This window comes from Ceratotherium simum, chromosome 19 (genome assembly GCF_057802395.1).
Source record: "Ceratotherium simum simum isolate JZ-2026a chromosome 19, ASM5780239v1, whole genome shotgun sequence".
In the NCBI taxonomy this organism is placed as follows: Eukaryota; Metazoa; Chordata; class Mammalia; order Perissodactyla; family Rhinocerotidae; genus Ceratotherium; species Ceratotherium simum.
In genome coordinates this window covers 42,976,813-43,004,130 of record NC_141918.1, presented here as the reverse complement: position 1 = coordinate 43,004,130, position 27,318 = coordinate 42,976,813, and the positions used below count along the sequence as shown (strand labels likewise).

At 35.8% G+C, this 27,318-nt stretch overlaps 1 protein-coding gene across 1 annotated transcript in view; it reads left to right on the top strand.

Annotated features, from left to right (window-relative positions):
- Positions 1 to 18,376: 18,376 nt before the first annotated feature.
- Positions 18,377 to 27,318, top strand: part of SERINC1 (serine incorporator 1) — a 35,913-nt gene continuing 26,971 nt past the window's right edge. The window contains exon 1 of the mRNA XM_004422275.3: positions 18,377 to 18,501. Coding sequence (XP_004422332.1) covers positions 18,463 to 18,501 — 39 coding nt within the window. The 5' untranslated portion in view covers positions 18,377 to 18,462. The remainder of the gene's footprint in view (positions 18,502 to 27,318) is intronic.

The window sequence follows — 27,318 nt, the reverse complement described above, 5'->3', positions numbered from 1 at the left end:
TCCTCCTTCACTTATTTCCCGCTGCCCTCAATTTACTCTTAAATTCATTCATTTATAAATATTTATTGAACGTATATTATGTGCAAAGCCATGCCCAGTACTATCAGAACATACAAAATACTACTATCAAAGCATATAAAATAATCTATGACCTTATGGAACTTATACTATAGTGGGGCATTCAAGCAGGAATAATTCACAGAAACAGAACTAAAAGGAATTGTCAAGTTCATTTCACACCAGCTCTATAATTCATTAATTAATTTAATAAATATTTATTTGAAAACACCTTATGTAACGGGCATGTTTTCACTTTGCAAATACAGTAATTGCATGGGTATCATGTGTTTAAATGTTGGGTATAGTGTTTGGGGCAATGTGAAGACCACACATTACTTAAATGTGGTAGCAGTGTGCTTCTCCAGAGAAGACCTTAAGGAAAGAAACCAGAAGCTTCATTAAAATATTCATATAAATACTTTGCAAATGTGCTATTTTTTAATAATATTGAAATATTTTCTTAAAAGATGTTATTTTCCATAGATAGAAATTATAAAAAGATTAAGGAGAATAAAAAACTCATTAACCAAGCAATGACAAACTCTGCAGTTACTGCCAAAATCACAGCACCTGTGGTAAGCCGAAAAATGGCCCCTCCAAAGAAGGCCACATCCTCAGTTCCAGAACCAGTGAATGGATTACCTTACAAAGCAAAGGGAACCTTGCAGGTATGATTAATTTAAGGAAGATGGGAAATTAGCCTGGATTATTCAGGTGGGCCCAATGTAGTCACAAGGATACTTAGATAAAGAGGGAGGCAGGAGAGTCAGAGAAAGAGATATGACAACACAAGCAGAGGTCAGAGTGATGACTGGATACAAGACAAGGAATGTGGGGAACCTCTAGAAGCTGGAAAAAGCAAGGAAATGGATTCTCCCCAAAGCTCACAGAAAGAATGCCGTCCTGCCAACACCATGATGTTAGCCCAACGAGACCTGTTTTGGACCTCTGACCTTCAAAACTGTAGGATAATAAATTTGCGTTGCTTTATATCACTTTGTGGTAATTTGTTACAGCAGCAATAGGAAAGTAATAGAACACCTTTTTGAGGATTTACTCTGTGCCACTACCCACCTTACATGTATTATACCATTTAATCGTCACAAGAGCCCTATAAAGTAGATAATATAATTATCCCTGTTTCACAAATGAGGGAACTTAGGCAAACTGTTTGAGCAATTTGCTCAAGAGACTGAACTCTTAATCGTCATTAGATTTTCTCATGACCAAGCAAGGTAACGTATATACGTGAAGCAGGGTACCAACCTAGTAGCAATTTTACTATTGAAGAGTTCTACCAAAGTGCTCATAGTTTCCTTGGATTTTATTTTGTACCTTGATGAAAATTCTTTAAGTATATGCTATTATAGATTTGAATGATTTCTTGAATTTCATGATAAATGTAGATGCTTTTGTTTATTCTTGATGGCTGTATTCCATTTCTAACATTTTCCACTAGTTTCACTTTTGGGAATTTGGTGAGATATCTGCCACTGTCTCCTGCCCTCTCTCAGAATTGTACCAAGACCACCAACCATCGCCACACACATATGATATTTACTTATCACACATACGATATAACTTAAATTTAAGTAGGGGGCCGGCCGGGTGGCATAGCGGTTAAGTTCACGCACTCCACTTCGGCCGTGGTGCAGGGTTTGCCAGTTCGGATCCTGGTGGTGGACCTACTCACCACTCATAAAGCCATGCAGAGGCAGCGTCCCACACAGAAGAGCTACAACTCTACATCTACAATATACAACTGTGTACTGGGGCTATGGGAGAGAAAAGAAAGAGAGGAAGATTAGCAACACATGTGAGCACAAGGCCAAACTTCCTCAAAAAAAAAAAGAAGTTAAGTGGTTTATTTACCCAAGGCTACTCAAGGGATTGGTATTGTTTAAAAGTGTTGGAGCAGTTTAATGAAGGTATCAGTTTTATATCACAGTAGAAGCCTTAACTGATTTCTTTGTTGAAAACTCAATATTTTTCTAGGAGTGAAATATAGAAAATGTTCTCTAGTATACATCTTGGTGAGATCCTTTTTAGGCACCATATATATTTAGTCAAACATTGTACAAAACACCATGTTTACCTTCTATTTGTCCACACACAAATGAAGACAAAGAAGGCATCTGTAAGCATATTAGAACTTCTTATCATTTATAACGATCATGCAATATAATTTTGATTATTCCTATCAATAAGTATGTATTTAACTAGTTTTATTACATCTTTTATTTGGTTGAACAATAAAATGTGCTCTTTTATATTTGCTTTGTATAGTATGTAATCTATTTAGTACTACCTTCTCCTCAAAACAAAGCAAAAAAAATAAAAAAATAAATATTATATGATGCTCTTTTTCATGTGCCTGGCTTTATTTCCAAAAGGTTTATAGAAGAATTAAACATCTGAGTTCAGTGCAGTTTTGCTCATACACAACTGAGGAAGATATATGTCAGATTTATATTGCTAAATGTCAGAAATATATTTCTCAAGGGATTAAAAGCAAAATACTGTACCCTTAAACTTGACATTAAGATATCTGATTCTAGATTATATGAAAGTAATACTTACATTTTTTTTTACTATAAAGCTATCTTTTCCAGTTTTTTATTGCAGAAAGAATAATAGAATGTTTCTCTTACACTGAAGAATGAGAATTGTCAGCTAAGATCCAATCGCAGTAAGTATTACTGGTGAGGATGCAAAAGACAGAAAGAGTACTACTTGCTGACAGATCACAGAGCCTGTGTTACTAGAAGCAACAAAAATCACATTTCCACTTTAACAGCAAACAAACTTGCTATGGAAATCTCTGAGAAATAAACAGCCGCGCTCATTGTAATATTATTCACACAAATCTATATTTCCTGAGCTGAATTGCTAATTTTTATAGTTATACCCATACAATTATTTATCAAACTTTCTAAAAACCTTAAACTCTAAATGAATAATTCTTTATGTTCAGGAATGTGATGTTGCTGATCACATATCAGTATACCAATATTTTTAGTCTTTTCTTTCTAAACAATGATTTATTTATTCATTCAACTAGCTTTATTAATTTGCCTATCACAAGCCTAACATTTTTCTAGCCTGAGGTTACAAAAATGCCTAAGACACAGTCACTGTCCTCAAGAAGCCTAGTATGGTTTGGGACATTAATAAAATACAACAGAATAACAATATAATGAGGTAAATGCAGTCATGCAAAACTGCACAAGTCACATAGAGAGTAGATAAGTCATCACACTTAATGTCAAGGATTAGCCAAGAAAACAAGGAGAGGCTGTCAGGGAAATATGGTAAAGGAGATGCACCCAAGCTGAGTTTTAGTGGATGAATCGGTATGAGCTAGATAAAAGCATTTACGGGGAATGGTGCTGGAAATATTTCAGGTAGAAATACATACATGAGCAAAAGTGGGAAGATAAGAAAGTTCATGGCACATTAGGTAAACTCCAAGCGGTGTGGAGTGATTGAAGCATAAAGGAAACGCAAGTCACAATACTAGGCTTCCAGTTCCAAGAGGGAAGTGGAAGTTGGCATTTTCCCCATTCTATGCCTGGAAATCATCCAAATAGAATGAAGAGAAAGAAAAATAAAACCACAAAATCTCATTTCCAGCAAAATCAGCAGACAGCTAAATCTTAGATGAAATTGGAGAAAAGGCTGACAAAAATTGCTGGAGATGAAATACAAGTACAATACATACAAAGTGGGGATGCTCTGACTGTAAATCCCCAAAAGAACCAGCAAAATCCAATTTTCAATAGGAGAGGGCAAACTTTTATATGAAAACCTAAATTCCTTATTTGCAATGGCAAAAACCATTAGTAGATAATGATTAAAAAGGCTTCTTTGGGGGCTGGCCCTGTGGCTTAGCGGTTAAGTGCGCACGCTCCGCTTCTGGTGGCCCGGGTTCCTATTGCAGGCGTGCACCTAGGCACCGCTTCTCCGGCCATGCTGAGGCCGGGTCCCACATACAGCAACTAGAAGGATGTGCAACTATGACATACAACTATCTACTGGGGCTTTGGGGAAAAAAAAAAGGAGGAGGATTGGCAATAGATGTTAGCTCAGAGCCGGTCTTCCTCAGCAAAAAAAGAGGAAGATTAGTATGGATGTTAGCTCAGGGCTGATCTTCCTCACCAAAAAAAAAAAAAAAAAAAGCTTCTTTGGACCTAGTTTGGGTATGAAAAGCAGAGTTAGGGTTAACCGAAGTATCATAAAAATAAGTTCATATGTGAAGGAAGGAAGCTGTGGTAGCGAAAGAAAAGAGAAAAGAAAACAGAAGAAAAAGAAGTGAGAAACTTTGGTGGAGTGCTAGAGGACGGGAACAATTCCACTGGCTAAAGAGAAATAAAATATAAATGCTATCCTTCTCACCTTGCAAAAAAAAAAAAATATCCTCGGTCAAAAGGAAAGTTTCAGATAGGGTGGAACATGGTGCTGGCCATTTCTCCACATGCATCTCCTTTAATTACCAAGTCCAGGACAAAACTCACCATTTAAAGATGAGAAATTAAAATATTATGAGCACAGGATCTATATAAGGATATTATAAGGAATAACGAGAAAAGGAACAAGAAAAACAAACGGAAGATGATGATCATGGACTGAAAAACCAATGCCATAGAATAAACAAAATAGTTAACCATGACCTTAAAAAAGCAAATTAACATCTATGAACCAACAGCACAAAGCAAATATAGATATAAAAACCTACTGGAGAGATGAGGAAATGAGAGGAATGGAGGTAATGTGAATTAGCAGAGGTCAGGCATTAAGTGGAAGAAACTGAGCAAAATAAAATAGAAATAAGGGGTTTAAAAGGATTAGAAAGGAGATACTATGTATGAAAGGTAGGCAAAAGAGATGTAACGTATAAATAATTGGTGTTTCTATAAAATAATGGAAATAAGCAAATAATTAAAGATATAATTGAAGACAACTTTCTCGAAAAAAGTAAATCTTGAATTTATCCATGAAAGGGTTCCCCATACTTCAGGGAAACTTGACTCAGAATGTTCAATACCAAGATATTTTGTAGTAAAGTAACTGGACTTGAAATTAATAAAATAACCCTTTGCAGATGCAGGTTAAAAAAAATAGGTTACTCATAAGGGGAAGAAAATCAGACTGACCTCAAGTGAGAAATATTTAATTTAAAAAAAATGACAATTGATAAACACCTAAAAACAATCCTTAAGAGAAAGTGATACAATAATTTTATTTCCAGCCAAACTACTATTCAAATATAAAGTAAAACAACACTTTTAAACACGAAAGAACTCAAGGAATCTTGTTTTCATGAGTTTTTTCTTGGGGAATCCACAGAGAAGAACCTCACTAAACCAAAGCTGACTCAAGAATCTACAGCAAAATACTGGAGGTGAACATTGACCATACTTTACTATAGAACTAACATTAAAATTAACATAGAGGGTCAGAGGACAATGTAAATGTTATATGCCCTCATGCCTTAGAAATGGCAAAATAACAAAAAGTGGGGCAGGATGATGAGGAGAGAAGTGTAAGAATTCTGGTTGCTTCAATTGAAATAGCAGAAGGTCAAATGATATCATTTAAAGCAAATCAAGAGCAAGAAGGAATAGTAATATAAATATTGGAGAAAGTGAATATTAAGGTGATACACAGCAGAATAAAGCAGGATTTGGTGTAATTAAAAAAGTCATAATTGAAGAAGTTAATATAACCATAAACCTGAACACAACAAAGAAATAGCCACTAAATACAAGTAAACACTGTAAGAAATGCAACAAGAATGTGATTTAAAAAGTTAATTACGGTGGGAGATGCGACAAAGCCCATTTATAATTGGATTTATCCAGTAAGCAAAAAATAAGTAAGGACAGAGGAATTGAATAATAGAAGTAATAAGCCTAAATTAATACATCTATGGATCTTTACATTTCCCTAATAGATAATATACTTTTTCTTTTTATGTCAGTGTTAACATTTAGAAAAACCAATCAGAAAGAGATTTGATAGCATTTTTCTAGTCATAAGCCAATAACATTAGATAAGTCTTTTCTATTTGGAAATTAAGAAGTATCAGTAGTGCTGATAATGCTCACATCAAAAAAAGAATTTTAAAGGAAATCATAACCTTTATAGAAAACAATGAAAGGGAGAACTTTCCATACTAATATCTACAAGAAATGGAAAGTTATTCAGTGAAAAATCCATTGCTTTAAATGTCTTCATTATTAAAACAGAGTTATGAAAAATAAAAGTGGCGTGCATTCACATTAAGCCATTTAAAATATTTGTGGAGAGAATAATTTTAAAAATGAAGGTATGAAAATATAAATGTACAAATGGTTGAAGTGACTGCAACACAATGGGACATTGTGAAGCCTGTGGCGCAGAGGAGATGCACTGTTTTACCTAAAGATGTTTAATTCCTTTTTTCTCCTAACCACTCTGTAGACTGCCAGCTTGCAATTGCTAAGCATTAGGCACTGTTGGTTATCCATCCAAAAGCCACTATCTCCATGTTTCCTGACTACAGAGTCGAACTGTCAGATCTGACTGTCCAGAAAGGTACTATACAGTCATTCCTCACCTAAGGAGGCATGATTCACAGCACAGACATTTCTATTAATGGGAACATTTTTAATTGTATTATAAATATTATTAACTCTAATGATGGGCAATTTTGTATAATTATTTTGCACTGTACTGTAGTGAAGTATCTTATTCTACTAACTTTGTTATAACAAATTTCAAATTGATGGAAGTAAATGTCTTTTGTGATAGGGTTGATAAATATTGTGCTATTTCCGTTTATGCAAGAGAAATGTTTCAAATAACTGAATTCCTTGGTGTGACTCCTCTTGAAATATTACATTATGTTTAGCACTAGTTCTAAATACTTTTATAGCTTTTAGAATATATTTAACTTTATATGTATTTATATATATATAAAATAATATTTATGCAACGTTATTTGCCAGTGGAGAAAGTAGCTTCTCAAATTAAAAATTATTAACAACTAGTTAAGGTGTACTGTGTTACAAGGAAGACCTTCAAACCTAGAAATCATTTCTATAGAAAATGAGAAATTGGAACAAGAAAGCTTTGACACTCACAAAAGTATTTTATTTCCTAGAAAAGAAGATGAGTAGTTATAACAATTTAGGAAATCCTACTGACTTAAGTTCCTAATTATTGTGAATAAAAAAATCTTTTTTTCTTTTTTTTTAGTATTTTTTGTTTTGTATAATTTATATAAAATGACATTTTTATTATAATTTTTGTTATTGAAAGATAACTAATACACCAAATTTAAAAAATTTGCTTGAGGAAGAAGCAGCTTCTAGACTTGAGGTGGCCCAGGAACAGAGCTTGAATTAGTTTCAGAGATGATCCAAGGCTATGTCCTTCAGGGCCCCATGTGAGAATACTGCTGAGGAAGCCTATCATAATCTCTCCTTTCTCTCTCCCAGGGGTTGTTTTAAGCAAAGACATAAAATAATTCTGGCTATGAGGCTGAAGAAGAGTCTTTTTTTGAAGAAGAAGAAGATTAGCCTTGAGCTAACATCTGTTGCCAATCTTCCTCTTTTTTGCTGAGGAAGATTGGCCCTGGGCTAACATCCACGCCCACCTTCCTCTACTTTATATGGGACAGTGTCACATCATGGCTTGATAAGTGGGGCATAGGTCCGCACCCGGGATCTGAATCCACAAACCCCGGGTCGCCAAAGCGGAGCTCATGAACTTAACCACTACGCCACCAGTCCAGCCCCTGAAGAAGTGTCTTGATGGCTGGAGGGGAGTGGGGACCAGAACAGCCCCAGTTCTTTCTCTCTTTCTTTGTTATCATGCTTAAATGCTTAGTCAACCAATCCCAGAACTGCCCTCCTTCCAGGACAGGTTCTATATACCTCCAACCTCTCTTACTCCTGAGATGGAGTCTTTGGTAAGAAGGAAAGGATTTGGGGGAGGAGGGGGAGAAGGAGCAGGAGGGGGAGAGGGAGAGAAGAAAGCAAGAAATATTCTCTTAACAAAACAATGCAAGGGAGTTGTGCTTTAATAAGTTAATGTAAATAAGAAAAGAGCTCGTTTTGTCCCATAGTTGTTTATTTAGAGGTGCCTGAAGCCCCTACTTTATTCTACCTACCAGTTTTATTGAGGAGAAAACTAGATGGAAACATCTGACTGAGAGCCACACATAGGGTTTCAATGATTAAGAAAATAATCGGGGTTCGGGGGTGGCAGAGATTAGAGAAGAAGAAGACTAAAGACAAGAAAGTCACTGATATTTAGAAATAGTAGCTAATATTTATTGAGCACTTACCATGGGCCAGACTCTATTCTACTCACTTTACTTGTTTCCATTTAATCCTCATAGCAACATTATGAAGAAGGTACTGTTAACTCTCCCTATTTTAAAGTTGAGGCGTCTGAAGCACAGAAAATAGAATTTGCCCAAGATTACACAGCTAATTTGAAGGAGAGCTAGCATTTAAGCACTGGCAGCCTTATTGTAGGTTTAAGCATTTCTCTGAAACACTTCCTTCTAGTGCCATTTAATCCAAGACCGTTTCTGTATGGAGATCCAGGGGGAAAAGTCCATCTTCTGGACTCCATTTGTAAGTGAGAGCTAATTCTTAAAGCAATACTTCCCATATATTATTATGTTAACAGACTCGGTTATGTTTTTCCTCTCTTACTAAAGACTACCATTTGGGATAGCTAAACTGTGGTGCAGTGTCCAACCATGCCCGGATCAAAGCATACCATAGAACTGAACCAAGGGGTGCCCTTTTATAGCATCTAAACTGCTGGGTCAGTATTGCTGAGAAGGGGAAATGTGCACGGCATTCACAGTAATGGTGCTGGAAATGTTCTCTCCATAGCAGAGAAACTAGGTGGAGAGAGCTCTGCTCTCAGCCCTACAGCCCCTGAGAAGATTTCAAAAACTAGATGATTCCCAGGAAGAGCGAACTCTTCTGTACAATATTAATAAGTCCTGTCAACTGAGGCAGGAAATTCCCTTCAGGAGATGTCAATGGAATATGGCTTGTGGTTTGTTCATACGCTAGCTTCCTCTGACACTAAATCTTTAAAGAAGGTAGGACTGTTTCTGGAGGAGGACAGATCAATGAGCAATACAGTGGAGTGGAAGCCAGGCCAAGCTATACCAGGACCCTGAATGAAAGTTTGGGAGAAACAATAGAACAAATGACAGAGTTAGATGCTGCCAAGCAGCTAAACCTAGGATTTTTGCAGGTGATGCTGAATAGCTTCTACATCTTAAGACCTTAATACTAGGAAATACTAGGATGACTTACGAAGAAATTAAGACTTTACCAGTTAGTTATTGGATTGGGTAAAACTTGGTAGGAAAACAGGGGAAGGGTGTCCACACTTTTGTTCTAATCATTTTTGAAGTTAAAGCAAATCTTCAACAGAGTAAAAACTGTGAAAAAAGAGTACTCAGAGTTCTTGATCACTCAGCAGAAAGAGAATAAAAAGAGATGTGCTGTATGTAAGGATTTGCGGAAGTGTTATACGGGGTATGGAAAAGGCGGCAGTGGAATGAGGTGTTGAGAATCAACAAGCACTGTCTGAAGTCACTTGAGATCAGCCTGCTTATAATGTCAGGAGCCTAGGGGGAGCATCCTGTTGTTATAGTTAATTCTGGAGGGGAGAAAGCTAAGGCCATAGAAACTCAAATGATTAGTTGGTAAAACAGAATTATGGAATATTTGGAATACTTGAAAATCAAATCTGGTGAATTTCTTACATATAAAATGGCAGTATGACAGCCTAAATAATGATAATAACTTAACATCTACCCTTCTCTCAGATTTTAATTTTATACAAAAAATCAATTAGATGAAACAGATTTGATACCAGAAGTAAATGCACAGGCTTAAAACCACTTTATCCTGAAATATCTAAATAATTTATACAAAGAAAAGTATGTTTGTTTGTTTGTTTAGCTTGTACTGGATCATCTGGATAATTGCCTCAATTTTCTCCCTCAAGATTTAGATATGCATTGTCCAATATGGTGGGTATTGGGCTCTTGTATTGTGGCTGGTCTGAATCGAGATGTGCTGTAAATGCATATAACGCAAACCAGATTTAGAAGACTTCACATAAAAATAATGTAAAACATCTCATTAATAGTTTTAATATTAATATCGTGTTGAAATGATAATATTTTGGATATACTGGTTTAAATGAAATGTATTATTAAAAATTAATTTCTTCTGTTTCTTTTTCTTTTTAATGTGGCTACTAGAATATTTTAAATTACAAATGTGGCTCACATTATATTTCTACTGTAAAGCACTGATTTAGACATTGTCTTAATAACATATTTAATAAGAACTCAAAAATCTGATGAATGCCAAAATAGAAATAGTTGGTTCCTTTTGGCAGCATAAGTAACATTTTTGGTGAATAAATGCTTGAATTTAATAAAAGTTCTTTAATATATGATAATATTATATTTTATCAACTCCTATGTGAGGTCAATAAATCCTAAACAAATTTTAGCTAACTGTTCTTGAGATGCAAAATGTTTCAGAAATACCATTAGCATTTCTTCATGTAGTCGCTCTCAGTGATTATAAAACCCTAATTAAACATTAGAAACAGTTGAAATCTCTATCTACTTCATTATTTACATGGTGAATATTTGATTTTTTCCACAAATTTATACATGTTCTGACTGAAATAAATATTATAATTTTGTAGTCATCTACTTCACTGGCATAAACATACCAGTTGTCATGGGAATTATTGGCTTAGATTTGGGCAAAAAATGAAAATCTGTGTGGAAAGAAAATTGTTCACTTGCTATTTTAATATTAAGGTAATTTAGGAGAGTGTTCGTATCTTTCACATTTTATCTTGGTTTATTTTTTTTTCCCCAAAAAATATCAAAGTCTGTCTTCACTGACAAAAGCATGTCTTTAATCAGGATACTGTCTCTTCCAATTCTAAGTTTATACTGACCCCTATGGGTTACTACGTCTTAATCTATTTCTGGCTTATTCTTACAGAACATATGGTGAAATATTTAAATATGTTTATGTTTAGGATTTAATTATTTTAGAATTAAAGCCATAAAATACTTTTCATAGGCCCTTTCTCTCCTCATATTGTACAAAATAAACTATGCACAAATTTTATTCATCCTTTAAGACAATTTATTTTGGGTGCCCAAGATGTCTTAGCCCTCATTAGTTTCTGAGGACAGGGGAACTGAGCAGCACATTTCTAATTTCCAGCAGAATATGATCTGATTATTTTCCTCAAAATCTGTTCTATTCTCACAATGTTTCATAGCTATAGGCCATTAAGAAATTAACTTTAAAGTTCATATGGAGATGTGCATAAAAGCAGGAAGGACTTGGGACCAACATAAGTCTGATTTCAGCTAAACTAGTGGAGGGACACTGATTCCAGGTTAAACTGGGAACTTTTAATGTGACATGCAAGATTCTAAACCATTTCCTCACGGATATGGATGAGGAATTACAGAAGAAGGTGAAAGGCTACAGACTACTCACTTCTAGGCACAGGCATCTCCAGCAACAAGCAGTGGGGAAGGAATTGTCTGTGGATACTCACTAGACAAGATAGAAAGGAGCATGGCAGCAGCAACCAGCCAAGCTACCAGTGAAAACTCGTATGGGTCATCATTGACAATCTGCAACAAGAACTCCATACATTCCATATGCCTCCTAAAATTGCCAGCCCTTGCATAAGATACTGAACTAATTTCTTCCTAGTCTATGCTTTGCAAAGATAGTAGGAAAGGAACAATCTTAACCTAAGAGAAGAGAAGTATCAACAGTGCTAATTTTCAGGCAGCAGGAACTGGAGCAGCTCAGGAGTAAGTGATAGGGTAGCTCCAAAGGTACAATGTCATGAAGTCCAGAATGTTGGTTCCATATTACTCTATAATAGTAAACCCTTAATAAAGAGTAGAGCATTATCCTGCCTTGGTGGCCCAGGTCCGGTTCCTGAGCATGGACCTACACTACTCGTCTGTCAGTGGCCATGCTGTGGTGGTGGCTCACATATAAAAAGAGGAAGATTTGGGGCCAGCCAGGTGGCACAAGAGGTTAAGTGTGCATGCTCCACTTCACTTCAGAGGCCCGGGGTTCACAGGTTTGGATCCCGGGCGAGCACCAACGCATCGCTTGTCACACCATGCTGTGGTGGCGTCCCATATAAAGTAGAGGAAGATGAGCATGGATGTTAGCTCAGGGCCAATCTTCCTCACAAAAAATTAAAAAAAAGAGGAAGATTGGCAGTGGATGTTAGCTCAGGGTGAATCTTCCTCAGCAAAAAAAAAAAAAAAAGAGTAGAGCATTATTATGATGTGTCTGTAACCAATTTTTTTAAAGATATTTCATTATTTGCCCTTATTCTGGAGAAAAAAAATCAGTCATAGACTACAGTAGTCTCCCCTTATCTGTGAGGGATATGTTCTAAGGCCCCCGGTGGATGCCTGAAGTCACAGATACTACCAAAGCCTACATATACTATGTTTTTTCCTATACATACATACCTAGATAAAGTTTAATTTAGAAATTAGGCACAGTAAGAGATTAACAACAATAACTAAGAATAAAATAGAACAATTATAACAATGTCCTTTAATAAAAGTTACTGTACATCTTAGCAACCTCAGCATACAATTTTTTTTTCTTTCCTTATTAAGTCAAGAACTTTCACCTTTTCACTTAAAGGAAGCACTTTATGGCTTCCCTTTGGCATATCCAAATTTCCACCATCACTAGTCTCACACTTTGGGTCCATTATTAAGTAAAATAAGGGTTACTTGAACACAAGCACTGTGATACCATGACAGTCATCTAATAACTGAGATGGCTAAGTGACTAACAGGTGGGTAGCACATGCAGCTGGATACACTGGACAAAGGGATGATTCATGTCCCAGATGGGATGGAGTGAGACAGTGCGAGATTTCACCACACTACTCAGAACAGGTGTACAATCTAAAACTTATGAATTGTTTATTTCTGGAATTTTCCATTTAAAATTTTTCACTGCGGTTGACTGTGGGTAACTGAAATCCCGGAAATGGAAATTGGTTAAGCGGGGACTACTGTATGCTATATGAATTCAATATGAAGCCAGGGCTACCCTTGTTTTTCTTAAACTTGTACTTTAATATAATCTGAAAATTAGGGATAATAGGAATGACCTCTTTACAGATCAGACAGTAATTTCCACAGTATTATAAAGCAGAGATGTGTTTTGATCCTTCTTCTGATTTGAAGCCAGGCATGGATTGCCACAGAAAATATAAAGCTAAGTTTTTTCCTTTCCACTGAAGATATAGTTTTATTGCCAGACAGGTAAATTCTGGAACTAAAATTATTATTTCGCATAGATATTCTCATAATACTTAATGACTGATAGTCAAGTCTATATTTCAGAGTAACTTAGTTACATAAGGGTAAATTTTGTGCCTAAATCATCCTGGGGATTACATTCGTTTGAAATTGATTTTGATGAACGCATTATTGAAATTTTTACTATTACCAGGATAAGATTGGTAACCTTCCTTTACATTTTTCTCAGGCTCAAATGACAACCACCCTCTATTTGGGAGCTTCAATTCTTTGTTTATCCATGTGTGACAATGAATCCGGACTATTTTCCGAGGAAAACGATTAGCAAACGTTTGGTCCTGTCAAAGCATCCATAAGACATTTGGTCCACAAGACATTTGGTCCACGCCAAAAGATCCTTTACATCTGGTCCCGTCCAAAATGTCCATGAGCAGATTTGGTCCGTGCCAAATGGTGTTGGACACAGCCAAATATCAATGACCTTTTGGTGTGGACCCAATGTTTCCATGGAAGTTTTGGACAGGACCAAATATGACCAAATATCAAGGACCTTTCAGTGTGGACCACATGTCTTATGGACGTTTTAGACAGGACCAAGTGTCCTGCAAGGGAGGAAAACCTTAAGCCTGACTATAGTATTCCAGAATTCTCTCAGCTCACTTCTGTGCATGTCTATTCTGACCTGTGTCTTGGTCTTACTCCTGAATTCCCCTAAGATACGATTAATTTTACATTCCATTTATTTGAATGTTAAAGTTTATATCTTGTCCTTAATTGGCAACATAGAGCATTCATGCTCAGATTCTTGCCCAGGAATATAACCTTGAGCTCTCTAATGCTATATTCTGATCAAAAGCTCAGTTATGAAAAATGATATTCTAGGAGTATTGCCAGAGGCTAGGCAGTTCATACTTTCCTACATCAGTATTTTTTAAACTATATTCCACAGCATATTAATGCTGATAGATATTAACACATGTTTACAGAAAAGAAAAACGGTTTTTCAAAGTTAAATAAGTTTAAAAAACATTAGGACAGCAGGAATTCTTAGATACTTCAAAATGTTAATGTGCAACATCAATCACAAGAATATAATATGCTGTACCACCCAAACTTATTTGAAATCTTTTTTGAGGTGGCTCCCTACCAACATCTCAAAAACTTAATATTCTAAAGTTTTTGGAAATTGCCCACTTGAGATATTTTAAGGTTGATTCCTAAATCAGGTCACACCATAAGAGAACTCAGTAATTAAATAGCTTTTTTTTTTTTTAGACAGTATTTTTTAAACTCCTAATTTACTTGCTTTTACTAATTTGTACTTTGGCATTGTGACTTTGACTTGTGCTATAAGAAGTATCCTGGAAGAATTGTGCTCCTACTGAATAGTTGGTATGTATTGAAAAAAAACATGTTTTGGGTTGCGTTTTGGTTCAAATCTGAAAATGCCATCATTTTAATTTTTTCACAGCTGGCAAGGAGACACTCTATTAATTATAATGAATAATTAATTCCTTCTTTGCTTTACCATTGGTTTATAACCAGTGGTTATATTGTACCTTAGAGGGTATCGCAATAATTAGGAGTAGGGAATAATTCTGACATTTACTGAGTGGAGGTCAAGGATGCTAACAAATCTGCCTTGTAAAGCTCTCACATAATATTGTCCTAAAATGCAAATAACGTCTTGCTGAGAAACTCTCTAGCCAATAAGAAGCTTATTGTCAAATTTATCACACACCTCTAAAACATGATCAGTCTTATGATTACTGGGAACATATAATTTATCATCCAAACTTGACAACTTGACTCTAAGATATATAGAGAAGAGCAAAAGACCAAGAATAACCAAAACAAGTTTGGAGAAAAGAATAAGGTATAGAAACTCACCCTTCCAGATATCAAGACTTACTTTAAAGCAATTATAATTAAAGCTATGTATTAAGGATGCAAGGATAGACAATTCAGTGCATAAAACAGAAGAGAGTTCAGAAACAGACACATGATATACATGATATACGACAACAACGGTATTACAGATGAGAAAGAAAGAATGTATTACTCTCTAATTCATATTAGGACAATTGGTTATCCATAACAAAAACTAAAATACAATTGGACCTAGTTGTATGCTGGAGTTAGATCAAACTGACCAGTTGCTAAATAGTCAACAATTTCACAAGTGTACTGTTAAACCATTGGTAGATGGGAATCAGCCATGGTGAGAGTACTTATACCACGGAAATCAGCAAATGCTACATACATATCAGGGCTATTTTTCCCCCTGGAGAGCCAGTTTACCAGCACATCACTGGATTTCTACCTCACACCATAACACAAAAATCAGTTCTAAGTTGATTAAAAACCTAAGTGTGAAGGGCAAAAAATTAAAACTTAGAAGAAAATACACAGAGGAAAATATCTTCAAAATCTTGGTAATAGTAAGAAGTTCTGCACAACAAAATCATGTAACTTAAGGGTCAAGTTTGCTAAATTTGACTACATTATAATAAATTTTAAAACTACACTGAGCTGTCATCCAAGTACACCATAAAAATGCGAAAGAATAAGTTCAGAGTGGGGGATGGTAATTGCCACACACACAACAATAAATTTGTATCCAAAAATATATTAAAACCATCTACAAATCAATAAAGAATATATGGATAACCCAACTGTCAGTAAATTGAAGACACTGTAGCACAGACTGTTAGTTGGTCCCTAACATTCATTTACCATGATCATCTCGTGGCAGAGTGGGAGAAGCAATGCAATCAGGAGCAATTCTATTGTAATATTTTATTTCTCAAGGATAGTGGAAAGTTCATGGTTATGATATTATTCTCTTTACCTTTTTATACGTCAAAATATTTCAAATTTTAAAGATGTTTATAGTTTATTCGGTGATAAACACTTCACTTTCTGATATGTTGCATTTAAGTGCCCACTAGGCATCCAGATGAATCTTGTTATGGAGATGAAAATGTGGCTCTGGCACGCTTTCTTGAAACTCTCTACTATATGCTCAACTCTTCTTCTTAACTGGATTTGGTAGATCCTCTTCTGATCTCCCATAATTGCAGATTCCCCAAAATGTCTTCCCAAGGCTTGTTGTATAAAAGACATCATCTTTATAGCGAAGATAACACTCTATTGTTGGATCTGTATACAAGAGGTCAATCTCAAATAAATTACTCTAGCCTGCCTGAGGAAAAGACACAGCTCCGAGATCAGAAATTGCAACTAATAGATCTCTAGATGATCAATGAATATTAAATGCTATCTGAGCTTCACCATAAAAGTTATCAAGGAGTCTGAGAAATAAGATTCCATGTTATGGGTCACAATATACCCTTCCCAAGGACAAGGAAACATTAGGTAACTTGGGGAAATTACCTGAGAAACTGAAGTAGCCCTTTGGCTATATACTATGTCTATTCTAGGTTGGCAAGCCACAGAAGCTAGTTAGTCTTGGTAGGAAAAAAATGGAAGGAAACTAGCTTGGACTGATTGTCTACAATATACTACTCATGATGCTATCTATCATTTATAAAACCATGTGATATTATTTAATCCTCACAACCTTTTAGAGTTGATATACTACTAATGAGAATACTGAGATTCTGAGGAGTCAAGTAGCTAACTAAAAGTATTTTCACAACTTATACTGAAAGTAGAATTTAAAATGCAGAACTTGGAAGGAGGGGTGTGTGGAGATGACATTAACAACCAAAGCAAGAAGGTAAAAACTAAGTCAATACCTTCTCCTCACCTGATAATTCTTCCAGTGTTAAATTTTTTGGTTCCATATTAAGGCCTCCTGTAACTCTAAACCATTTCTTTTTGGTTATTTTCCTCAATCCTATATCTTCAGCTAAAACTGCAATGTAAATTACTTTAAATTTTGTATCTCATTAACTCTTGGTTTTTAAGCTTGCATTTTCAAGTGCTGAGGGGTAGCATCTCAGAGACTTCAAGTTCAACACGTCCAAACTAAACCAATTATCTTTTAGCCACTTCCTTTCCTTTTTGTTCCCTATCAGTTAACGGGCACCATTCTCCGGGATTCCTGGGTGTTACCTCACCTTCACCCATCCAATTTTTGTAGATTTTATGACACTTTCTTATTAGTTATGACAACGACTATTTCAAGTTTTAGTTATTTCTGTGTGCCAAACTCTTCTCCCAGAATATCTTCAGGGACCAATCAACATAAAAACAAAAACTAGAACTTCTGTGTGAATACATTTCCTGGAGAGGTCCATTATCACCTAACAAGCAAGGTTTCCAAATGTCTCCTCAACAGCTGGACATTCAATGATCAATAATATGTCTGAGTTTTTATAATTAGCATGTCTTCTTATCTAACTAATTAAAAATTTTTGAATGTGAAAACTTCTTATAACATCTTAATAGGACAAGAAATTAAAATGTGTGTCAACAGCAAACAGAAGTGATAGAACTGGAAGCAACCAAATGAACAGAAATATCCCAATAAAACTTGTCCTAGGCAGTGGGCTGGAGGAATAAACTGAGAATATTAAGTGGGAAAAAAAAGAAGCAAAAGTGGGAAAACGAATCGAGAAAGAGAAAGCAATCCCACAAGAGCAGTAAGAGAGGTTCTTTCGATAGAGGGAGACAAAACATCAACCAGTTCTATCCTCTACCAATACTCAAATTCGAGCACATAGTAAGTAAAGCTGGGTTTTTCTCACACCGCTTTCTTACTTTGGCAAACTACGGCCAGCCCTGCGTCAGCCAGTTGCTTTCAGCCCGCGGTATTAGAATACGCAGAACCGAACAAAACAACGCCGGTTTCTATGAATGCGCATGCGCAATTTCAGCACCCCCCCCCCCCCCCCATCCCACCCCACCCAGGCCTCGAAGGAAGTGACGCAAAGCTGAGGGGCGGGGTGGGCTCTGCGCCGGAAGTGGCTCGCAGATAGTAAATAAGCCAGGAAAGGCTAGGGAAGCGCTGTCTCCATTTTGTCGGGGTCCGCTGCGCCTGCGACGTTGTGGAGATGGGGAGCGTCCTGGGGCTGTGCTCCATGGCGAGCTGGGTAAGGTGGTTTTTGGCGGCCTTTGGGGTGCTAGCGTGAGAGCGGAAGGGAAAGGGACCCGAGTGGGGCTGGGTGAGGCCCGGCGGGTACGTGGTACTCCACCCAACAGGGAGTGCCTTCAGTCCCCATTTTCTCCGTATGTCCCCTGGTCACTCTGACTCAGCTTCGGGGCTCTGAGTCTTGTGAAGAGCTGACCGGGGTGGCGGTGAGGAGCAGTGGAAATGGGAAGATGACCCCGAGGGGAGAAGTGAAGAAGAGACCTGGTCTCCCTCGCCACCCGTCTTTCGTGAATGCTGTTCCCCATTCTTCCAGGCCCCTTTCTGTTGTTCTTTTCTTGTGTCCGCCTAGGCCATCTCTACAAAGGTCTTAGGCCCCTTCCTCTGTGGAGTACCCTTTCTCTTCCCCGCCACCTCCGACTGCAGCGCCGTCATCCCTGGAGGCGTGTCGGCCTCTTTGTTCTGTCGCGCAGACTAACAATTAAGAAGTGCCTGTTATTTGGGACGGCCTGGCAGTGATATTGATGTAGTAATACTGTTTTGAAATAAATAGTCCTAGCTTCGCGGCTGGGTCCTCGACCTTAATGGTGTGAGGAAATGACTGTCCTTCCAAGTAATAGTTTGTGTATCTGAAAAAGCTGGTCAATTCTGTGGTATTAAATACCTTGTGTCTTTTGATATAAAGCATGCCTCTGTAATCTGAAATTTCCTGTTTAGGTGTACGTTAAATTTTGATTAGGTAGCATTAGAGTGAACCCATTTTTCATTATAGTGACAAGTTTTCTTATTTAAAGTGGTACAGGTAAACTTCATTTTAAGATATCCCCCCCCAAAAAAAAGATTGACCTTACAGTAAATGAGGATATTTGTAATTTTGGGCGAGAATTTTGGGTTCAAATCATATTTCTTTAATCCATGATTTCTAAATTCCACTTCTAACAATTGCGTCTCTGACTCCGTTATATACGTTAGCCAGCATTTTCATTATTTTACATGCCTGGCCTCTTTTCAAAAAGTTCTCGATATGGCTTGAACTATAAATGTTAAATTTTAATAAAGTAATACCTGGAATTTGTTACTCTAATCCAGATAATTCTCTTGATTATGTTATACTTCTTGTTGTTGGGTATGGAAACCTGGTATATTTTTATTTCAATAAGCTATTAGAGAATCTACTTGAGTCTGTTGACTCAAGTTTTATACAAAGGAGGCATATTTAATGTAAATAAATAAAATGTATTACAAAATAATAAGTGATTATTTTAAGATTGTTTTCATTGTTTTTTGGGGGAAGATGTGGTGTAATTTGATTTGTAAAGTCAGATTTTGTCCATTTGTCAAGTGGGCATATTCTTTGTACACAGTAAAGATTTAAAAGGAGAAATACATGTTTTCCATTTTGTCCTCATTTGCAGATCAGTGATAAGCAACTTTTCTTGCCTCAAGGACAAATATGGTGAAAAACAACAAAGCAGTTTTAAGGATTTTTTTTGTGTGTTATATGTTTTAAGTTAGAAAGAAAATAGCTTTAGTGAACAATATGGGAAAAATTATATTCCTATTAATGTTTTTATGACCTAATTCTCCATCTTCATTGACTAGAAAACTGTGATAAAATTGACACTGCCTTTTAATCACTGTTAATATCAAGGTATATTGGAAAGATGCTAACAAGGAGGCAGTTTTCTTATCTTCCAGTAATTAGATCTCTTGGCAGGTAGAGAGGCTGGGTGGCCAAGGTTGCTCTTCACGGTTCTAGATTATTGTGGCCAGTCTAGGAATTGATTCTATGGTATGCAATTTTGATCATCTTTTTCCCTTTCCTTCCTGGTGCCTCTGTCTTTCCTGGATTGTTCAATTTTAGCGCAGTTTGATAGCAATTGAAAGGAAATTTGCCTTGAAATATACAAATCCATTTCTTCCAGGGTCTTAACAGTGAGTATGTTCATTTACTTAGAGGTTTTGACGAATTTAAAGTTTATTCAGAGTTTCAAAAGTATTCAAGTCATTAAATTAGATCACTTAAGGCAGAATTAAACAAATCCCGTTTTTTGCTTAAGTTTCTTCAGGCTTCATCAGTTTTTATAAGTTTTTTCTAATTTATAAAACTACTATAGAAAATTTCTGAACTATGGAAAAAGTATACAAGAGAAAAATGACATGTAATACTACTGTGTAGAGATTGGAGTGTTAGATTTTTTATTTCACTTTGATTTTTTTTTGCTGTTAAGTGGCCCATGAGTAGATTGATCATAATCCTTGGTTCATGCGTCTCTTGGTTCATGCGTCTCATGTCTCTTTGATTCGTGATTACTTTGAACACTGTCATAAACATCTGTGGACCTCCTGCCTAATCCTGTAACTACCACAGTACCAGCAATTTATGCCTACTTAAGTGCTTTTCTTCACCCCAATCTCAACAATGGTGTTAGTGACTAGAATTGATTTTTTGAATGACTGGACCTTGTATACAATAGCTATCATTTTTTGCCCAAGATATTTAATATAGTTAAGAAGAAAGAGCTAGTGATTACTGACTGCCTATTTTGTGTCATCCTCTGCTAGGTTTGTATTTTTTAGTACAATGACTTGTTTTTGTAGAAATGATTCATAGTTGCTATGAATAGTCAAGCAATGCAGAGTACAAAGTTAAAATGTCACAAAAAAATCCCACCACCACTAACATTCCTTCTCTCTCAGTGCATACATAGAAATGGGTGAATGAACAGACAAAAATAGGAATGGTAGCAGGCTAAACATGTATTTTTAAACCATTAAATTTAATTTTTTCTGAATTTAACAAAAAAAGTAAAGGAATTGCTGAATAGTAGGTAAACATTTTTTTCATCAGGAGAGTTTCCTAGAGAGATTCCTCTTAGGAGACCTTTCTGTAGTGGTAGTTCTCAACTGGGCATGGTTTTGCCCCCCAAGGGACGTTTGGCAATGTCTGCAGACATATTTAATTGTCACAACTTGAGGTAAGGGATGCTAATAGCATCTAGTGGTTAGAGTCCAGGGATACTGCTGAACATTGTACACTGCAAAGGACAGCCCCCAACAGCAAAGAATGATTCAGCCTAAATTACAATAGTGCCGGGGTTTACCCTCTTCAGTTGGTCAGAGCAAAAAATGGAACGAAATCTGGGAGTCTTAACTGCTCTTTAAAGAGACATTTACCCAATCCTTTTTTCACCTCTACCTTCGTGGACTTATGGAGGCACCTGGTACCACCAGTTCCTGATCCATTTGGGGATTCTGCTGTACAAATTTTATTGCTTCTTGACTTCTTCCTTTGATGGCTTATAATTCAACTTTTTTGGCCTGTTAAGTCAGTTATTACTTTCTTTCTGGATTTATTCTCCTGTTATTTTTTTTTTTTTACCTTTTCAGTTTACTGTTTCTTTAAATAATCTCTTTATTTTTCATTTTATTGGTGTTTCTAAAGGGAGCATGGGTAAATTCATATACTGTTTATTCAGTCTGCCGTCTTTAACCAGAATCACTTTGTATTTTTTAATATGTGGCCATTATGTTTTATAACCATAATTCCCACAGTTGTTTAGTCTTAGAACTAAACTAGTCAATCTTAAAGTGTGTTCCCTGGACCCAGTAGCATCAGCACACCAGGAGACTTGGAGACACTGACGAGGGCCCAGCATTCTGTTTTAATAAGCTCTCCAGGTGATGAGAACCACTGCTCTGCACTTAAGTGGATTCAAAGCTCTAAGCATTCTTTTTTACCTTGGCTTCTCCCAAATTTTTATCTTAATGTCTCCTAATTGATAAATTTTGTCATCTAATAGATTTTTCAAAAAAGACTAATGGATGCTGAAATCCTGAATTCTTTCATATTTAAAAATGTCTGTTATGTTCTTGAGAGACATTGTGGACTGGTATAATAGCATATCCATTTGCTTCAAAAGTTTGTATTTCTATGGATTGTGTTCTGTCTTACACTGCCCTGGTATCCACTCTCTCCCAGTACATCTCCTCACATGTACAATTGACTTGTTTCTTCTGCCTGGGTATCTGAAGAGTTTACTTATCTTTGAAATTAAGTAACCAAATATGTCTGACTTTAAATCTTTTATCACTTTTTTTTTCTTCTGGAAAATAGTGTTCTTTTGAAAATACAGATTCATTTCTTCGTCTAAGGAAGCTTTTCTTGTGTTATGTCTTTGAAAGTCCTTTTTTGTTTATTTAGAGAATTCTCTATTTTAAGGACACCAGTTACTTTCATGTTATATTGTCTTTGTTTTCCTTCAATGTTGTTTTTCTATATTCATTTTTGTCATTTTTTTAGTTGATATAATTTACATAAAGTTCACGCTTTGTAGTATAAAACTCTGTGAGTTTTGACAAATCACGCAGTTATGTAACCACTACAGAACAGTTACCACCTTAAAAAATTCTGCCGTCCAATCCTTGGCAAACCCTGTTTTTCTGTCTTCAGAGTTTTGCCTTTCCAGAATGTCATATAAATGGAATCATACAGCATATAGCCTTTTGAATCGGGCTTCTTTTACTTAGTAGAATTCATTTGAGATTCATTCATATTGTTGTGTTATTAGTTTGTTTCTCTGTATTGCATAGTATTCCATTGCTTGGATATACCACCGTTAGTCCACTAGTTGAGGGGCATTTCTAGATTTTGGTGGTCAAGTAGCTGTAATCATTTCATAAAGTCACATTTGTGTGACTGTAAGTTCTTATTTCCTTACATAAATAGCAGTGGAATTGCTGAGTCATATGGTAAGTGTATGTTTGACTTACAAGAAGCAACCAAAATGGTTTCCAAGATGACTGTACCATTTTTCATTCCCACCAGCAAAGAAAGTTCTAATTTGTTCTGCATTCTTGTCAGTGCTTGGTATTATCAGGTTTTTTTGATTTTAGCCATTCTAATATGTGTGTGGTGGTATCTCATTATGGTTTTAGTTTGCATTTCCCTAATAACACATGACATTAAGCGCTTTTTCATGTGCTTGTTTGCTATTCATATATTTTCTTTCTTAAATTTTTTCTGTTCAGATATTTTGCCCATTTTTTTATTTTGGTTGTTTTCATATTAAGTTTTGAAAATTCCTTATATATTCTGGGTACCAATGATTTATCTGATACCTGATTAGCAAATATTTTCTTCAAGTCTGTGGTTTGTCTTTTCATTCTTTTAATGGTGCCTTTCAAAGAGCATAAGTTTTTAATTTTGCTGAGGCTCAATTTTTATCAATTTCCTTTTTTTTGTGTGTCGCACTTTTTATATTGTATCTAAGAAATCAAGTTAATTTTGATATCTAGTTTGATTATGGTTTAAAGTTTGTTTTTCTAAAATATGGATATCCAGTTATTTCAGGCACTGTTTGTTAAAAAGATTATCCTTTCTATATTGATTTGCTTTGGCACTTTTATCAAAAATCCCTTTTTTTGACAAATGGCGAGGGCAAGTATCCTTGCCTTGTTTTGGATCATAAGGGAAATCATTCAGACTTTGAACACGGAGTATGAATCGCACCTGTAGGTTTTTTGTAAATGCCCCTTATCAAGTTGAGGGTATTCTATTCCTTGTTTGCACGAAGTTTTTTTGTTTGTATTTTTTTTTAATCATGAATAGCTATTGAATTTTGTCAGATGATTTTTCTGCATCCATTGAATGACCATATTTAGTCTGCTAATACAGTGAATTACACTGGTTGATTTTCAAAAGGTTAACCAGCCTTGCATTCCCTGACTAGACTCCACTGGGTCACGTGTTATTGTTTTTATATACTCGTTTTTAAAGAGCTTTTTTAGAGTAGTTTTAGGTTCACAGAAAAATTGAGAGAAAGATATAGAGATTTCCCATATACCTTGTTCCCCCACACATGCATAGCCTCCCCCATTATCAACATCCCCCACCAGAGTGAAACATTTGTTACAATTAATGAACCTACATTGACACAGCATAATCACCCAAAGTCTGTAGTTTGCATTAGGGTTCACTCTTGGTGTTGGACATTCTATGGGTTTGGACAGATGTGTAGTGACATGTATCCACCATTGTAGTAGCGTACAGACAAGTTTACCTGCCCTAAAAATCCTCTCTGCCTTGCCTATTGCTCCTTCCACCCACTCCCCACCCTGGTCTTTTTACTGTCACTGTAGTTTTGCCTTTTCCAGAAATGTCATACGGTTGGAATCATACGGTGTGTAGCTTTTTCAGATTGGCTTCTTTCATTTAGTAATATTCATTTAAAGTTCCTCCATGTGTTTTCATGGCTCCTTTCTTCTTAGCGCTGAAAAATATTCCATTGTCTGGATGTATCACAGTTTATTTGTCCATTAACCTACTGAATGGACATCATGGTTGCTTCCAAGTTTGGGCAGTTGTGAATAAAGCTGCTATAAACATCCATGTGCAGGGTTTTTGTGTGGACATAAGTTTTCAACTTTTGGGTAAATACCAAGGAGTGCACTTGCTGGATCATATGGTGAGAATATGTTTAGTTTTGTAAGAAACTGCCAGACTGTTTTCCACAATGGTTATACCATTTTGACTTCCCACCAGCAGTCAATGAGAGTTACTGTTCCACATCCTCATCAGCATTTGGCATTGTCAGTGTTCCAGACTTTGGCGATTCTAATTGGTGTGTAGTGCTATTTCACTGTTGCTTTAATATGCATTTTCCATATGCATATGACAAGATGTGGAACATCTTTTCATACGTTCATTTGCCATCTGTATATCTGATTTGGTGAGGTATCTGTTAAGGTCTTTGGCCCATTTTTTAATCGAGTTGTTTTCTTATTGTTGAGTTTTGAGAGTTCTTTATATAGTTTAGATAACAGTCCTTTATCAGATGTGTCTTTTGCAAATATTTTGATGCAGTCTGTGGCCTGTCTTCTCATTTTCTTGACATTGGCCTTTGCAGAGCAGAATTTTTTAATTTTGATGAAGACTAGCTTGTTGATTATATTTTTCATGAATCACGCCTTTGGTGTTGTATCTAAAAAGCCATTGCCACACCCAAGGTCGTTTAGGTTTTCTCCTCTGTTATCTTTTAGGAGTTTTATAGTAAGATCAGTTGACTGTATTTATGCGGGTCTGTTTCTGCACTCTCTTTTCTGTTCCATTGATCTATTTGTTCTTTTGCCAATATCACACTGTCGTGATTACTATTGTAGTTTTATATTAAGTCTTGAAGTCAGATAGTGTCAATCCTCCAACTTTGTTTTCCTTCAATATTGTGTTGGGTTCTGGCTCTTTTGTTTCTCCATATAGACTTTAGGATCAGTTTGTCAATATCCAAACATAACTTGTTAGGATTTTAATTGGGATTGTATTGAATCTATAGATCAAGTTTATGAACTGACATCTTGACAATATTGAGTCTTCCTAATCCATAAACATAGAATATCTGTCCATTTATTTAGTTCTTTGATTTTGCTCATCAGAATTTTGTAGTTTTCCTCATATCAATCTTGTATATATTTTGTTAGATTTATACTTAAGTATTTCATTTTTTTGGATGCTAATGTAAATGATATTGTGTTTTTAATTTCAAATTCTACTTTTTCATTGCTGGTATATAGGAAAGTGATTGACTTTTATTTATTAACTTTTTATCCTGCAATCTTGCTATAGTCACTTATTTTTCTTGTCTATTTTGGATTTTCTACGTAGATAATAATGTCATCTGCAAACAAAGACAGTTTTATTTCTTACTTTCCAGTCTGTATTCTTTTTATTCCTTTTGTTGTCTAATTGCATTAGCTAAAACTTCCCGTATCGTGTTGAAAAGGAGTAGTGAGAGGGAACATCCTTGTCTTGTACCTTGTTTTAGTGGGAAAGCTTCAGGCTTCTCACCATTAAGTATGATGTTAGCTATAGGTGTTTTGTTGATATTCTTTATCAAGTTGAGGACGTTTCCTTCTCTTCCTAGGTTATTGAGAGTTTTTATCATGAAGGAGTGTTGGATTTTATCAAATGCATTTTCTGCATCTACTGATGTGATCATGTGATTTTTCTTTTTTGGCCTGTTGATATGATGGATTACATTAATTGATTTTTGATTGTTGAACTGACGGTGCATACCTGTGGTAAATCCCACTTGATTCTGGTCTATAATTCTTTTTATACGTTGTCGGGTTTGATTACCTAATATTTTGTTGTGGATTTATGCTTCTATGTTCATGAGAGATATTGATCTGTAGTTTTCATTTTTTGTAATGTCTTTATCTGATTTTGTATTCAGAGTAATACTGGTCTCATAGAATGAGTTAGGAAGTATTCTCTCTGCTTCTGTCCTCTGAAAGAGATTGTAGAGAATTGTAGAGACTGTAGAGAATATAATTTTCCTTAAATGTTTAGTAGAATTCACCCATGAACCCATCTGGGCCTGGTGCTTTCTGTTTTAGAAGGTTATTAATTACTGATTCATTTTCTTTAATAGATATAGGCCTATTCAGATTGTTGAAATGTGTGATTTTTGGCAGCTTGTGTCTTCCAAGAAATTGGTCCATTTCATCTAGGTTATTAAATTTATGGGCATAGAGTTGTTCATAGTATTCCTTTATTTTTCTTTTAATGTTTATAGGACTTGTGGTGATGTTACCTCTTTTATTTCTGATGTTAGTAATTAGTGTTCTCTCCCTTTTTTCTTAGTTAGCCTAGCTAGAGCCCTATCAATGTTATTAATCTTTTCAAATAACCAGCTTTTTTGTTTCATTGCTTTTTCTCTATTAATTTTCTGCTTTCAATTTCTTTGATTTCTGCTCTAGTTTTTATTATTTCTTCTGTTTACTTTGGATTTAATTTGCTTTTCTTTTTCTCGTTTCCTAACAT